We start from the raw sequence: 18350 nt of genomic DNA on the forward strand, positions 1-18350 counted from the left end.
CTGTGAGATTTGTACCTCACTAAAACCTCTCAGGTGGCCACCATCTGCGCCTAAAAGAGGCACCGGGTCCTCTTAGTAGACCAACCCCAGAGTTAAGAACAAAGCTAGACCACAACGAATTAAATATCAACAAATTCTGATATCGTTTAAGTTAAACTTGGTGTAATATTTGTAAGAAATGTTTTTTTTTGAAGAATATTTTCATAAACAAATTATTTTTTCAAGCTAACTTTAAAATGAAAGTATAGCTATGCAACACGCGTCTAGTTAAGTAATATTTCTACTAGCACATACATCACAACAACAGCCTATTAAGTGGCCACTACTGATCAGAAGCCTCTTCTCGAACGAAGAAGACATGAATCACCAGGCTTGCTCAATATGGGTTGACGATATCAAACATATAATTAGAAATCGTAAGCCCAGGTATCCTCGCGATGTATTCCTTCACTGATTTTAAGTAGTGTCTAAATAATCTTAGAAAGTATATGTAACTCGGAAAATGTCACATAAGTGGACGCCGTTGGTAGATTTGGAACCCGCACTTTCATGCATGAGAATTGGGCGTCTTAATCATCCGAGCCACAACACTTTCTACTAGCATCACAACCAAAAACTGCATAAAACCATCAATTATTAAATATAATAGAGCAACACTTACACAAGAGACATTCCTTCAGCTCCTTAAAAACATTTAATCCCCCATCCTCTTATAGAAAACAAGCAATCAAATGACAAGCACGCAAAACACGTCCAAACACGATCTTGAAGTAGCCATTAACACCATCAAATTCTTTCTCATATAATACTCAAAACATTAGACATTCTATTACCTATGTAATAGGGTTTATAATTATTATGAACAATTAAAAACTAATGATAGAATCTTTTGAAGCGATCCGAACTAAAATTATATGCTTTTAACAAATTTTTGGAGCAGCGGAACATTTTCATTTGGCACTGGTTCAAATTGAGAGTGATCTATGCTTGTGTTGGATTCTCGTTTTCTCTCGCCTTTTGTGAATAAAATGTGATGTTTATTTTAGCTATATAGTGGTGTATTTTAAGATTTTAAAAGTCTATCCATATTTGATTAGTGTCTATGCCATATTTTTAAAGGCTGCCTCAATACTAGTTATTTCTCTGTGTCGTGGGTGCGTTTACAAACATACAAGTTACATACACATGACACCCAGACTCGAAACAACAATTGCAGATCACACAAAGAGTTGCTTCGTACGCGAATCGATCCCGCTACGCGTACCGCGTCAACCGTGCAATCAGTTAATTCAGACCAATAAAATAAAATTAAAATCCAGTATAAGAAACGCAACCACAAACAGAAATCAGCATTATTATAAACCATCTCCACACATTGAACGCAATAAAAACCCAAATAATTTTGGCTGAAGTATATCAAAAATAATTCAACTTGCGTGTACAACAGCATTTCTTGACTACCATATCTCATTTTACATCAGATATGATATTCCAGATATGCTGTCTGAAACCTTATCATATACTACTCAAAAATTCAGAGCTCGTTGCGTATTTACATAGGAAGAGTGTCGAGGGGAGAGTGGGGGTATCAGGGTAATCCGGATAAGTAATTCCCTCCCGGTAAGTAATGCGTTGATAAATGAAATTAAATCGCACAAACAAGCGTTGCCGTACGACCCGCCGTTCCCCTTTCATGTGTCCTCTTGAAAGCTTGTGTAGAGATGCGATGTATGTGTGTTGAAGTTCTTTGTCGATAAATATGTGTACAGATATGTGGTACACTAGTACCACATCACACCAAATTACTGATATCGCTTATACTATAGCATAATTTCTATAGTTTTTGGACCAAAAATACGTCTCCCAATTTTTTTGGAATAGGTGGCAAACGAGCTGACGATTATGGTAAACGATCAGTGCCGCCCATAGACGAACACCAGAGTAACAGTTGCGTTACCGGCCTTTTAAAAGGAATCTTTGCAAATTTCAATTTGCATGTAAACACTACTTCTACAAATTCTATGCCCATTACGCTTTCATTAATTAAACTATACTTAACACTTTCATCTTTAACCAGAAAATAAATAATCCCGACAATAATCAATCAAGTCATCGACACACAGCCCCTCACTACAACACACTTTGCAAAAAGAACATCGCAACTCGACATGTGCGCGCCAATCTGTCGTTGTTACGCGAATGCACTTCAAGCACATCACCCATCTCTCTCACACTCACTATTTATACTATAGCTGTCACTTTCACACGCCCCAGTCACAAGTATACCCTATTCGCGGCTGTCGCAACTACTTAGTGATGGCGGAGCGATAATCGCTTGTTTCGATGTATTGGATTGTTCCGTCCGATTCGATTATTCGGTTAAAAAAACAATGTTCTCGAGTTACGATGATTTGATTACTGTAGATTCGTATTCAGAGCACGCCTCTCTTGTTGTTATAGTTCGAGATGAAACGGAAAATGGCTAGCTCGTTTGATGTATCGCAAATTCTGCGATTGTTTTGATTTTGATTGATTGATTGTACCGAAAGTTACTTTAGTGGAAGTCATGTTCGAGATTCTGAATGTGGGATGACAGGAAACTAAGTCGTATCGATATTAGGAACAAAACTCACAAACCTGTAAAGAGTGCATTTCTAAAAAAAAAAGCACAGACTCATAAATCCGGTTTCTGGTAAAGCATAGTCTATTCACGACTCATAAAATATGTATTTTAATTTCTGTACATGAGACTTCAATATACATAAATAACCCTCCCTGTAAACAAAATTGGCCGAAACATGAACAATAGACTGCAATCACTTTCCGACTCGCAGATCCCAATCAAAACAGGACCTAATCAACGAAGGATCAACAATAACAATCACTGACCACCTCCAAAGCCTAACCCTCAAACGAAATAATCTCAAAATCAAAACAGCAGTGTGCATTTTACCCCCAATTTACCCCCGCAAGTGTGACATATCTCACGTAGGCCTTGAGTGAGACGGGGACGCGTGAACCACACCTGGCGTTTCGCACGGCACTTAACGCGGTCGATAAGACCGAGCCAAGAATTTCGGGGGGTTGATTAAAAATGCAATGCAATGTTCGAAAGATTTCCGAAGATCAAATAGAGGGATACTGTGATTGGAATTTGGAATGAAAGGGTGAGAATATTAAAATTTAATTTAGTCACTGTGGACTAACTGTTTACTGTTTCACTTTAGATTCGTATATCAACACCTCTAGAAGAGATTAACATCAGACAAAGAGCCGTGAAAATTATCGACAAAATCAATTTAAAATTATAAATAGAAACGATATCATTTTTTATGGAAAAGGAAGCATACGAGCATATGGATCACCTGATGGTAAGCGATCAGCGCCGCCCATGGACATAATCATGTTTAACAACAGATTTTCCAAATAAACTTAAAGAACAAATTAAAGTTCTTTTCCATAGATCTCAAGTAAAGTCTTATACTAGAATTGGAACTACATTTACGGAAATTTTCCGTGATGATGGCGCTTGCAACAGTGCCGAAATATCGGAAACTCATTAAAATTGAAAAACTTGGTAAATATCCCTTTTTAAGTTCCAATTCTAGTGTTAGTGACCATGTCAGTTTCAAAACTTATAAAGTCTTTTACTTCGGCCTATCCCTACAGACATTAAGCAAAGAACCAAAGGCGTTAACATTCCTTCCACTACACAAGTTCCTAATACACATAAAATATAATTTCCTCATCCACTCAGCAATGAATTTAAATAACACAATAAAATTCTATTGATCTCATTCGGCGGCCCCAAACATGGCCACACGCAGGGATCTATGAAAGGCGTTCGGTAGGCGTAAGTACAACAGAACAGCGGGCGGCGCCGCGGGGCGTCAATTGAGATGTTAGCCGATTGTATTATTAGCGTGTTTTGGTTGATTACGCTTAGTTAGATCTGAGAGATATGCTATTGCTTTCATAATTCTGGCATTTGCAAATTAATCTTTCCAGTTTCTATTTCTAATTTAATGCTTACCAACGTCACGCCTTTTTATCCCCGAAGGGTTAGGCAGAGGTGTACAGTACCCACTTGTCACCATTTGTGTTATAAATCCCATGTAATAGGGGCTGAGCATACTGCCATATACTGGGCAACCACTGAGATTTTTTCGAAAAACCAAAAAAAGCCCAGTAGTACTTTGCCCAACCCGGGAATCAAACCCGAGATCCCTTGTCTGGTAGTCGCACTTGCGACCACTCGACCAACGAGGCAGTCAATCGACAATACAATTTGACCGAAATAGGGATACACACAAAAATACAAGCCCCACACTTGACAGACAGATTTAAAAATACAGTAAAATAACACCAAAATCGGGCAGATGTTAATAAACTTTCTATTTATACAATTTCATATCGAGTGACGTATGAAGGAACATGTGACGACCCTCGGTGTCCGTGTCATGCGCGTGACAGACGTCATCGGGGACCAAGAGTCACTGTCACCGCGAATCGTTGCGAGTATCGTGTGCAAATGGAAAAAGTAGCGATTAAACGCCTGGACATACCTCAGAGAGGGTTCCACCAAGCAGGGCTAACATAATGACAGGATAAACCTGGACTCATCGTCATTTCGACAACGGAATTATTCAGATATCTTCAGACTCTTGACAGACATCATACAGAGATCAGATATCTGCCGCCGTGGCTCGGCAGTATACGCTCATAAGAACCTCTCCGGATGTAGAAGTAGCAAAGGTAGTCCTTAAACATGTTTGGATAAACTAGAAGAGTTCACTAAACTAACTCAAAAATATTCTATGGTGGATTCTACACCAGTGTCGCCAGGGAACAATCTATTTTTCCTTGGCTGAGAAATACAACCCGGGTCTTTTCAAGGTCAGAGTAAATAGGTCTATGTGCTCCATCTTCGGCCACATCTTCACTTCGCCGTTCTGGCAGTAAGCGGGTTGGTGGCCAAACGCAGACTAATCAAAGCAAAAAAAAAAGTAAAGAAATGTGCATATAAAAGACAAAGAAGTATGGTAAGACCCTAGTAGTAATAAAGTGCGTGGTAGCTGAATATTCAAAGTGCAAAGGCGGAGTTTACAAACGCTTAATCAAAAACCAAGACGAGTTACTAACTTTTATTTTCATTCGACAAAGCAAAACGTAACGTACGATTGTTAAAAGAACTTCTAAGATCGTAACTTTGATAGCACATTAAGAATTTTGGCACACATGTGGATGGATGTTGTTTGATTGACAGCCTTTTTTATCCCCGATACTATTTCACAGACGATGCGATGGACAGAAAGTCCCAATCCGCAGCACATCTGTTAATAAACTTTCTATTTTTGTGATTCGCGTGTATTTACCACAGATGATTCGACCCCTCAAATTGTGGGTATCGGTATCATGATTGTCATTTAGGAATAACAACTGGAACATTAGATTGGTATGTGTAATAGGGGATTTTACTACTTCTACGGTTTTAGGAACAACTTTTTGATTTAGCAAGAAATTGTATTGTAGTATTTAGGTAGCAATCAGGCAATAGACAAACGACATTAGAGAGACATCGAACGACAAAAGACATTTCTCCTATAAGGTAAGGGTCCAAAGGCCCGCATCGAACGCATCGCACGCAATGGATTTTAGTTTATCTAGTATAGAAACTCATACAACTGCTTCCACTGATCTGCATCGTACGGATCGCACATCGGCAATGCCTACACGCGATGCGTACGATGCGTACCTTACAACATGACTTATAAGTCTTGACTATATCAATCACAGAAGACCTTTATTTCTAGCCAAAACAAACAGACCTTCGCAAAAAACAACAACAAAACAAAAAAAATCCTTTGACATCACGAATCAAGCGTCCCAATCCACAGGGCATCTGTTAATAACCTTTCTATTTTTAAAATTTCGCGTTTCTATTACAGGGAGTGTGGCACGACCCTTTGGACACGGTGTCGTTGGTAGACAGTTGTCACTGGAGACCTGTAGTGTAACGACTCCGGCCATTCCCTCGGGGTTACACAGAAACCGCATTTGTGGCACGCGTTACTGTTATGATATTTTTGCGAATATCATTCTCTAGTTGGGCTGTGTGAACTGTAGTTTGATGGGAGTAGGGGTTTTGTGGGTCATGTTAGAGGTTAAGTAGAGTTATGGGTTCATTGTTATAGGTCACAGTAGTTGCAGAAGTATCGTCTTTGGATCTGCTCCAAAGATGATCTGCTTCAAAGACTATTACAGCGACGGTATCTGGAGTAAAGACAAATTAAACGGCAACACAGCGTAGAAAAAAAAAGAAATCCGCAAAAGCGACTGCGACTTAATTATGACACCTTTATCCAACACTCTAATGGAAGCAAGTTTAACACAAATATTCAAATTGTTATAATAAATTACACAATCTTAACTGCTTTGAGGGTGAAACGACTTGATTATTATCTTTAAAGAATTTGCAGAAATTTCACAATGTTCATCATTTTGAACAAATTCAAAAGACAGACTCATACGAGTAAAAGCACAGCTTCATCCAATAATCATATTGCCAAAACAACGACAAATGTTCGTGCACACATTAGCACAAAGAACCTGCACGGTTGTGCATGTCGACCAATTACAGGGCGCGAAGCAATGTACCGACAATAATGAATGCACTCAACGCACTATTCATCAGAGAGCCTAGTGCGAGTATGTTTTACGTTAACGCAATCACGAGGTTCAGCGCTCTGATTGGCTGCTCCAACTTAACCAACCAATCAGAGGGTTGAACGTAGTACACCATTAACATAAAAAAGGCTTGCACTAGGCCCTTAGTAGTCAGGACTGTTTTGATTTAATTTCACGGGCGACGCCTACCCATATGGCGTCATGAGGACATTTATTTTATTAGGATCAAAAGCTTAATCAAGTGGAAGTGGCTGATGTTTTTATTTCACGTGTTTATTATAGTTCGAGGGGTGTTAAAAATTCTGCAGTATGTCTGGTTTGATGTTTTGTTTGGTACGTTTTTAATTAAAACTTTGTCAAGTGAGTTATTTGAGCAGAGTTTGGCGATTGAGTTATTGTGCACTAACCAACATAGGATGGATAAAGATAATGATGGTTCATTTTATCAATACTGAATCTTCAACTATTGAATATTAAATCAAAATTACCCTTAAAGTATATGTGAGGGCTTGTTTGGCCGGCTCGAATTAAGCAACGAATCAGAGCGCCGAAGACACTCTTGTTTCGATCTCGTTACGTAAAGCAATTTCGTACTAGGGCACCTACAGTCATCAGTTTCACGTTATAGAAGTTCCTACTAGGTTTTAATTTTAGTTCCATGATAGATTTTAGATCAAATAGAATTATATCTAGCACCAAAAGAGCGAGTCGTAAACCAACTTATTCAACAAATTATTACTCTTGTTATTTATTTGGCGTTTAACATACTCCTTGTTAGTCCGTTACCACCATACTCCTCTGTCATTCCCAGAATATTGACAAAAACTCTCCCTTCGCCTTATAATAAAGACACAACCGTTACTCACACACTACATCAGTCGCGTGTCTATCCTCTTGGGTCACAGGTTCGATTCCCGGCCCAATCCCTAGAGCAAACACTGACAACCGTAACACGTGCCTATGCATTTCCATAACTTTCCCCTAAACAAGGAAAATGAGCTTTAAACTTTAGGATATAAAGTCGATTTCGCGTTATCAGGACAGAAATTACCGTTGCATTTAGACAGGTCTACCGATTTGATCGAAAAGCTAATCTTATTCTGAGAGGAATAGAGTATATTTTTGCGTGGCTAGCAGTTCAGTGACAATTTTAGTTATTGGTTAGGCACGTGTCATAAAACGATGAGAATTTGTATAATTGTATTAAGTTCGTGTAATAATTGGTTTGTGGATACGCTGGGTGTTGTGGTTATCAATTATCTGGGTCTTGTGTCAGCCATTTTTTCTCACACCTCCCCCTTTTGGCTAGGACAGAGAATACTTCGACGGAGAAACGGAAACTATTTATTTTCTTCACCAACGATTTAGATAATATTTTACTCACAACACCTAGACAATATACAGAATCATAATGTTACAACGTATTGAATATGTCATCATCATCGTCATATCAGCCACAAGACGTCCACTGCTGAACATGGGCCTCCCCCAATGACTTCCAGATAAGCCGGTAGCGGCTTCCTAGGACCATTCAAATTATGCTTTTCTTTTATTTAAACTACACAGGATGGTGTTTGGCCACTATCTCGCCTGGTGGTAAGCGATTTGGCGGACGATGGAGCACGCCTACCTATGAGCAACCTGTTCACTCGGGACTTGAAGACACCCAAGTTGTATTTTGTAGGAAACACAGACTCCGGCAAGGAATTCCATTGCTTAGCGGTTCGCACAAGGATGCTTGTAAAATACTGAACGCAGCACGACTACATACAAGTTAAGTTAAAACAAGACTGACCAAAACCAGTACCATTAAAAAAGGCCCAATATATGTATAAAATAATAAACCGAACAAAAAGCATATTAAAATTCAAAACTCCCATTATACTAAACAAAACAATCCATCACGACCATACAAAACGTATTCAAAAGGAGGATACATGTAAAACAGCCCTCGGCCCATCAGTATTACAGTTTAATAGACAGTGTGTGACATACGGACAAAAGGGACAGATAATAATAGTAAACAAACAGATCCTCTGTGTAACATGTTTAACGGTTGTGTGTGCTACCGTGGGGCGTGGTCACTGTGACAGCGGGAGCGGAAGATAGGAAGAAGCGTTTAAGAAAGGGTGATGAAAAGACAAGAAAGTAAGTAAGAAGAAAAAAATTGTAATATCTTTCCATATTGTGAATGTATAGCGTGCTATTATGAGACGTAGTCAGTGTAGTAACAAGAGAGGAAAGCAGACGATTAAGAAAGTAAGTTCAGAAAGGACAAGATTTTCCAAACTATTATCAAAGATAGTCATAAAGTTAACAGTGGTTACATATGAAGGCCGAGCTCAGTGGCGTGTCGTTAGCCGCGAGAGGTCTGTGCCCTTATTGGATGGTTTAATCAAGCCAGCCAATCAGAGTGCCCTACGCGCTCTCGTTTCGATTACTTTAAAGAAAACTCATATTAAGGGTACTGCAAAAGAAAACATAGGCCTCATAGATCATGATGATAAAGATACCCTACCTAATTTCAGAATGAATTCCCTTTTTAGTCCATCAAAGCATATATTGCAGGCATCACTATCTTTTATAGATCTCTTCAAAAGATGGTGGTCTAAAATGCCCAAAACCTAGAACCAAAATTTCTCGTTCAAAACCAAAAAAAAAAATCACTACACCAAAAAACAAAGACTCATCATCAAATCCCCAACGCTACAACTACTGGCCATACATAACATTAGAGGGGGCACAACACAAACTACACCATAAACGTCACCTGCCATTAAATCGAGCGCGCATCATTGGCGACACACAAATTGAATGCGACCCCCGGTTGAGCGGCACTGCACCCCTTCCTTATTCAATAAATATTGTTCATAAGTATTGAGATGTAGGGATGTGACAGTTCGATGTTCGGATCGTTTGCAGATGTTTGCTGAATACATTTTTAGCGTAATGTGTAAAATTTTTAGTATCTTTTTATGAAAGTCTTCTAGTCTAAGCCTAATAGTCTAAACCGGACTGCGTAAAAGGTTATCAGGGTTCCGGCTCAAAGCAGGAGAGGGAACGGGGTGGTTTTAGTCAGTAAGAGTCTGACACTCCCTTTCGCTTCACCCAAGACGGGAGAGAGAAGTCATTGGATGATTTTCCCGCCTCAAAAAAATAAAAAGAAACCTTTGTCCAGGTTATTGAAATTCGTCTTAATACATGTTTTTATTGATTGATATCGTAATAAAAGTGAATCTCCTATTTATAGGACTCACACACAACATAAAAATATACATAACTTGTCAACATAATAAATACCTAAGATCGTTGTAGCTGTCATATTCACAGCCTAATGACAACATAACACCATTTCAGTAATAAGGCTTTTAATAAATAAACCAATACAAATACATAAGCCCAGTGAATCGTACATCTAATCAAGCAAAGTACTAGGGTAACATAAGCAGTACACACGTAAGGAAACAATCGGCCACGCCAAACACACTGCCGTCCAGATGCAAACAGAACGGACGATAATAAAAAATAAATATTGACTTTGAATATCAAATAATCATCGAGCAACGTTTTAATAAATTAAAAAAAAAAATGTCCCCGTCCCGTTCGCGGTGAAATTATAGGACATGGGGTGTGGGTGCCGTGTAAGCGGGGTACGGAAATTAATTATTGAAATACCATAAATATATTAATATTTTTATTAATCAGTATTGTAGCATATATTTTTCAAAGAAAGTAGTGTGTTTCGTTAAGAAAGGAATTTTCACCTGATAAATCTGACCTCATTGGCCATGATGAGTATCATTAACGCTTGAAAAATCTAAAAATATGACAATCTATCATTAAATGTTGAAAAGGAAAGTAAAAGAATACTATGCACATTGGGAGCCTTAGTACGAGATTGCTTTACGTTTAACAAGATCAAGACGAGAGCGCGTTCAGCGCTCTGATTGGTTGGTTCATACGCGCCGGCCAATCAGAGCGCCGAACTCGCTCTCGTTTCGTTTTCGTTCAACGTAAAGCAAACTCGCACTAAGGGTATAGTACATTATCGCTCCGCTTATGATTCCGCTACCACTAACGCCACAACCACACACCACGGGGTACGGGGCTGTTTTCATTTACTTAACAAGGCGACTTTTTAATACCAATTGGTGGGCGGAGCCCAGTGATTGGTCGCGGGCGACATGCTGTCTAATTACAAAGCAGCTTATTGGCAGATCGCCAGATTGAAGCGCGTTCTCTTTGCAGAATGTCGTCAAATTAATTTGGGGAGTAATTATAATGAGTGGTTTAGCCTTGGCTCTCAATTTATTCTGTAGTTAATTGGATGTTAGGTAGTTTAATGTTTGTAGAAAAATAGGGCCATTTATTTTAGATGGACTTGGAGTAAGCAAGCCATTTGTTTTAGAAAACTTTTTGATTTAGTATGATACATTTGTAAACCTAAAAGAATCGAACTTTTTCAAGGGAAACACTAAGTTTCGACGATGAAACCAACCATTAAACTCTCTACGATTGATAGACGGTTCAATTACATCGAAAGAAACAACCGAACAACAAAACTCGAAAAAACACTAATCGATATTCTGAAAGCTTGCCAATTGGAACGCTCCATTTGAAAATAGAAAAGGCGGCATCAAATCAAAATCTCAGCATTCCCGAGAACTTAACGATGTTATCGAGTACGGCTCGAGAGTTTAATTCGATTCCTGTTCACTTACGAATGGTTCTCGATACGGTACTCGTAACGAGTAGCTCTTTGAAACCCTTTCATATAGGGCTGGCAATGGGCACTAAGTAATTTTGGCTGAGTTTGGAGGGAAATGACTGAGGCTTTCAATTTAATTGTGATGTAGCACATGCTTTTGATTTTTGAAATGAACGCTGCAAGGTTTGTAGAAAAATGAGAACATTAGAACTATTTAAAACTATGATTCAAAATACAAACTGATCAATTAATAAAGAATATTTATAACAGTACCCTTAGTACGAGTTTGCTTTACGTTTAAAGAAATCGAAACGAGAGCGCATTCGACGCTCTGATTAGTTGGTTTATTCTATCTGGCCAATCAGAGTACGTTTCGTTTCGATTACTTTAAACGTAAAACAAATTCATACTAAGGGTACAGTTAACAACTCTAAAAGTAACAGTTAAACGTAGACTGACTTCTAAGCTAAATAGGAAATCATTTTATTTAAGGTCTAACTTTCCACCTACATCCTAATTTAAAAAAGAACTCAAAGACCAGAAACATTCAACTCATACGTCATACACATAACCAAATACAAAGTTAAACCAAACAAACTCTAATCCAGCCGATATCAATCGTCACATATGGCAACAAAACACCGCTAATTTATTACATCTTACAACCCTAAATGTGCCGGTATCCGATTGAATCGATAATCGTCTGTAATCTACCGAGTATCGATGTCACAACCCTCGCGTCACGGAGTAGGGGGCGGCAGAGTGCACGCGACTGTAATTCTGTTTTAATTTAATTATGTTACTAGTTTTGATATCATCTAAGGCTTGGGCCACATGATTGAAATGTTTTTGCGAATTGAAATAATAGAGGAGGAATTAATTAAATTATATAAATTTTAGGGGCCTTAGAAATTGTTTTAAGTTTGTCTAGAGTTACATTGATAAGTGCACACCACGCTTTTGCATAGCAGATTGTAAGTTGAAGTTTTCTCGTAATGTTTTCCTTATTTTTGGCAGTTGTCCCACCAACGGCGAGTGAACGACTAACTATCGGCTATTTTCTCGCTCAAGAAACGTACAATAGATATAATTTCCGTGTAAACAAAAGAGATGCATATACAAATAGTTGATCGCTGACTGTTCACACTGCCGGCGAGTGCTCGCTTCACTTGTTTGTTTTTGTTTTCACTCGTTTCTAGTTCTAGCTCTACTCGTTACTCGTTCATCGTTGCCGGTGGGACAACTGCCTTTAACATTGTCACGCCTATTATCGCCGAAGGGGTAGGCAGAGGTGCACATTACGACACGTAATGCGGCTATACAATGTACACACACTTTTCACCATTTATTTTATAAGTCCCGTTTAATGTAATAGAGGGTGAGCCTATTGCCATATACTGGGCACAATTCCAGACTCCGTGCTACTACTAAAAAATTTTCGAAAAACCGAAAAAAGCCCAGTAATTCTTTGCCCGATCCGGGAATCGACCGAGACCTCTTATTCGGTAGTGGCAGTCTTAAAGTTTTCCTTTAAATATACATAAAAAATCTTTACATAATCATCACGGCTAAAGCAACCCTCCATAAACTGCATACTCGGTGCCACTCAATACTGAGATGCAAGTGGAACAGGACATATGGACACAATGGAGTGGCTGCGTGCATTGTGAGCGTTGCACCGTGCTGCACTGTCGCGGCACACAATGTAGGAGCCGGTCAACTGTATTAAATGTCATCGCGTTTAATTAAATACCCTTGTAGTATGTTAGTAGACGGTAGTGGACTTGTTTGATGGGTAAATCTCGAAAAAATATAGGGAGAAGGCAAAAGTGTATATGTATGGATATTTACCAGTACTTTACACAAATACACAAATTATATCATAAGTCCTGTATAAAATGAACACAATTGTTAACTAGACAAGTGAAGTTTTAAATATATGTTTTAAAATGGGTAAACAAATGCTTCCGGAGCTGCCGACTGCCTAGCTGATTTACCGGGGCTCCGGCTCGAAAAGCAGGAGTAGGAACGGGGTGGTTTTTAGTCAGAAATAGTCTGACACTCCCTCTCGCCTCGCTCAAGGCGGGAGAAGACATTGGATGATTTTTGCCCTTAAAAAAAGCTTTAAAACCGAAAAAATCACATTCTATATTAATCTTTCATTTTCACAGGAAGATCACCTATCAACCTAAATACTACAAACCTCAAAACTATTAACAGAAACACCGTGTATCATATCCAACTGAGCCCAAAAACTACAGAGCCCCATTTAAAACACATCGCATTTAATTAACACATACAAGTATTACACCCCCGACTTCGCCCGTCACCGCCAACATTACACCGAGTGTCACAACCAAGCTATTGTTCTATATACTGACGAGTCAGCTTTTTAAGTGATTAAATGCTTTTTCTGAATTATTCTTGACATATATGAATGTTGGGCGGATTTGTGTGAACAAATGTTGGCGCAAATGTTTGTTGACAGGTTGTTGGCTTTGAGTATTATTGCAATATTTATGATGAAGTAATAATAGGTGTGGGAGAGCCATGCTTCGGCACGAATGGGCCGGCTCTTCCGTAGTGAAGCCACGGCCTCACAGAAAACCGACGTAAAACAACGCTTGCGTTGTGTAAGTGAAGTTACCGGAGGCCCAATTACATCTTCCAAATTCTCAGATTCCCCAACAATCCTTCAATTCCTAACCCCGAAAAGACAACGCACTTGTAACGCCTCTGGTGTTTCGGGAGTCCATGGGCGGCGGCGAATGCTTACCATCAGGTGATCCGTCTGCTCGTTTACCGGCTTATATACCATAAAAACCAAATTTGTGAGTGTTTTACAACCCAATTTCATTATAACCATTTCCTACATAAGCGTGTGAGTAAATACATAAAAAAACCATCTTCAAAACTACGTCTGCACATTCGAGATCGCTCTATCCATTTACTAGAGCATAATCTAATTTGTGTGATGCGTCCTCGCCGACCCCCGTAATTTCCTAGGAGGGCGCCACTGTGCCAAATGGCAACGCTCTTTTTATTATTTCTCCTTGCGTAAAAATATTAAGTAGTTTAAGTGTTTATTTGCGTTTTTATGTGTGTAGAAGTGTATTTATGCGTGTAGAAGTGTATTTATCCGTGTCTTTTTAAGGGAGATAATGATACAATGACTTCTCTCGCCTTAGGCGAGGCGAGAGGGAGTGTCTAGAGTCTTATTGGCTAAAAACCATCCCGTTCCTACTCCTGCTTTTCAAGCCGGAGCCCCGGTAAACCCGCTAGGTAGTCCGCGGTCCGGGTATTTATGCGTGTAGAAGTGTATTTTTGTTGTTATTGGTATGTAAGGTTATTTATGTTTGTGCATAAACATTGTGTTAGTGTCTTTCGATGACTAGACGATGCAGTTGATCGATTTGCTGATTGTACATATTTAAAATAGGTTCAAAGTCAATATGTTTCACGTAACTTAACCTAAATAGTTTTGAAACGAAAATTCCGAAGTACATAGAAATTCTTAGACAAAGAATAAAAAACAGCAAAGTTTGAAACAAACCTTTGCAAACACCGATAAAATTACAACATTTCTGTATCACATAAATATTAAAGACGAATCAAAGAAAAACTACAACAATCATACCTGATATGTATACAACCGACGGTAGAGGTTGCCAAATTAAAAGTACCCTTAACCGACGAGCACGCATGAAAAGACTGATGACTGATACCTACCTCAATGGGAGAAAGGCGACACACCTTGCTGCCTATGATGCTTCTGGTATTATAGCTTTACATGTACTTTGGCTACAGTCACCGCTTACCCATTAACCGGGCTGTAAGCTTAATTTCTTTTTTTTTCTTTTTAAAAAACGTTGCCCCACATTAGGATTTTCTCCTGTGTCGTGGGTGCGTTTACAAACATACAATTTCAAATGCACATGACACCCAGACCCGAAACAACAATTTGTGGAACACACAAAGAGTTGCTCCGTGCGGGAATCGAACCCGCTATCCGTTGCACGGCAGCCAATTTCCCAGCCACCGAGCCAACCGTGCAGTCATAATTGAAATGCTACCAACTATATTGACTTACCTGATCAACATATGAGCCCTGCCTCGCAGTGTACAAAGCATTTCTGCCTCCTCCTTAGAGTTGTCCCTCTTGCCATCGTTGTACAGTCGTGAGGAGCAGAGCACTCCGTCCAGAACGACGGAGAGACAGTCGCTGAGCTGCATGGCTAGGTCCATCTCTCGTTGGTTGGCTTGTAGGTCTTTTTCCTGGAGACATAAGGAAAAGTTTAGAAATCTGATTGCACTTCTAGATTTAAGGTATTAAGTATCAATAAGCTATTACAATGAACTGCTAGACTATTTGTCTTATCTACATAAAAGAGTTGACAATTAATCGGTACCCAGGCGGGCTGGAGATCGCAGTTTAAAGTTCAGGTTTATGAGAGAACGCTACTGCCCGAGCTTTGTCAATACTTAGGTGCTTTTCCACCAGAACTGTGCTATGTAGCTATGCTGACTTGATGTTATAGCTAAGCTGTGAAACTATATAACCGTTTCCACTGATAATAAGCTATGTAGCCGTGTGAGTAAGATGTGATGACGATAAACAGCTCGAGTTTGCGATGTATCGATAGTATATTCATAGCACGCATGCATAGCACGCATCTTGCTATATAAAAAAAAAAACATAGCTTAGCTGAGTCCGTCCGCTACGCATGTAATTTCAGAAATAGTCCTTATACTATACAAGGCATATGACAAAATCTATAATAATATCATCATCCATGAAGTACGAAGAATCAGTACTGATACTGCCCAGTAACCCCCAGTAACTGGACTACTGACTACTGTACTACTCTCTGTGCAAACATTTATATCTACGTCCCCGTTGACCGAGCGCCGCGGCACGCTGTGGCATTACTGTGACTCGTTTGATTAGGCAAGTGTACTTGATTCAGTACTGGTACGAAAACTTTTTTTTATTCATTCGACGACTTATAATTTTCCTCTAAAGACCACTACAGAATCAACTTGCACGGTTCTCTCACATTATCCTTTATTTGATTATCTGGACTTTAAAAGAGACTATGACCTCTGAGTTTGTTTCGGCATTTCTTCTCAGAGTAGTCGGATAGGAAATGCCGGCCTCATCTATGTAGTTGTTTCAAAAAGTGTTATTTTATAACCTACTTGCCTTTTTGCACCATGACTTTTATGTTTTTTTTTTTTTTTTATAATACTAGTTTTTATGTTTGTTGTTTTTTTTTAAATAGTGCAAATAAACTGTTTTTCTTTCTTTCTCTCTTTCTTTCTTTCTAAATAAATAAATATCATTATCATTTGAAATAAGCTCCATTGAAAATGCTTACAATCTCTCCCATTTTCAAAATTCTATTTCAAGATGTAAGTACCTACTGGAACCGGAACACATGGCACATCCTGGCTTCAAACCCGTGCCCCTTAGATATCGTAAATATCTGTTCGTTGCAAAAAATCGCAACCCAAATATCGGGCAAAGATGTTATCTCGGTCAGTCGACCCTCATAAACTACTAGATTTACGACAGAAAAAAGTGCCTACTTATTTTTCGAATTTTTGGAAAAAAATCAGAGATGGCGTTAGTGATAACGGTCAATTAACATTGCCGCGGTACGATTCAATAAGTTGGCTCTAAATAGCCTTACATTTGGTTCCCAAAATGGTAAACGTGTTCGAATATAGTTTGAGATCGAGTTTTCTACACTGTACGCACTGTTCGAACCCGCTTCTCATGTATGAGGTCGCGGGTTCGAAACCTACCAACGGCAAGTACCAAGTGACATTCTAAGATTATTTAGACACCACTGACAAACGATGAAGGAAACCATCGTGAGGAAACCTGGCCCTATAATTTCTGATTTATAAGTTTGAAATCACCAACCCCCATTCCGCTCAAACCTCCTCCATGTGAGAAGAGGCCTTTGGTCAGCAGTGACCACTTATAGGCTGTTGATGATGACGATGATGAAACCTTTCGAATAAGAGAAAATCTTGCTTCTTTTGAGACAAAAATAGCCCATTATTCACCCAAAATATTCATTAAACAATCAAAAGCACACGCTCTTCAGACATTCAGTAACATTACATTGTATTTGTTTTGTTTTATTTAACAGTACATTGCGGCAGTAGACCGAACCGAGCCGCTTTATCCAAGACCACTCCGTTACGGAAACAACTGCATAAGATTAAAATTCCCAATTTTATTTTTATTACACAAAAATGCAACAATTATAATACTTTTTGGCGAAGGCTTTAATAATGTTTTTTATTGCGGACGATTGTACGGCCGGTGGGAAGTCGTAAGGATGGATATAAAAAATTAATCCGTTAATACACTTCTTGTGAAACAATGCGATATAGAAGTAATAAGGCGGTGTTTTTAATTAATTTGAAAGTAAGGACGCTGTAATGACGTTAGAGAATATCTCAATGCAGATATAATTGACTTTTTTTAGTGTAATTTAGGTTTGTTAGGGCATTTTATTGCTTAAGAACAGCTACATCGCTGTATGCATTTCTAAAAATCCAAATCACGATTGGTTTATTATTACCTATTAAGATTACTTCAATAGGCCCAATTACCCCCCCATCCCAGTCTAATCCCCGATTCACCAACAACCCTTAAATTCCTAACCCTTAAATAGCCGGCAACGCACTTATAACGCCTCTAGTGTTTCGGGGACGCATAGATGGCGGCAATTAATTACCATCAGGTGATCCGTCTGCCCATTTACCGGCTAATACCATAAAAACGTTCACTTACAAATCGAAAGATAGATAAATTACATTCATTTCATACGCCTAATCGCCTATATGAGACTTCTTACATCTCACGACTAGACCAACAAGTCCATTTCAGATGGGAATACCCACCGAACTACTCAAACATCTACTAAACCGTTCCCAA

General features: G+C 38.9%; 1 protein-coding gene across 2 annotated transcripts in view; it reads right to left on the bottom strand.

Moving 5' to 3' along the window:
- The window catches only part of LOC118279160 (cytadherence high molecular weight protein 2), a 75306-nt gene that overhangs the window by 26421 nt on the left and 30535 nt on the right, over positions 1 to 18350 (bottom strand). For both annotated transcript variants that reach the window (XM_050698217.1, XM_050698218.1), the window contains exon 14: positions 15486 to 15670. In XM_050698217.1, the coding sequence (XP_050554174.1) occupies positions 15486 to 15670 (185 nt within the window). The remainder of the gene's footprint in view (positions 1 to 15485; positions 15671 to 18350) is intronic.

This window comes from Spodoptera frugiperda, chromosome 14 (assembly GCF_023101765.2).
Source record: "Spodoptera frugiperda isolate SF20-4 chromosome 14, AGI-APGP_CSIRO_Sfru_2.0, whole genome shotgun sequence".
NCBI classification, from domain to species: Eukaryota; Metazoa; Arthropoda; class Insecta; order Lepidoptera; family Noctuidae; genus Spodoptera; species Spodoptera frugiperda.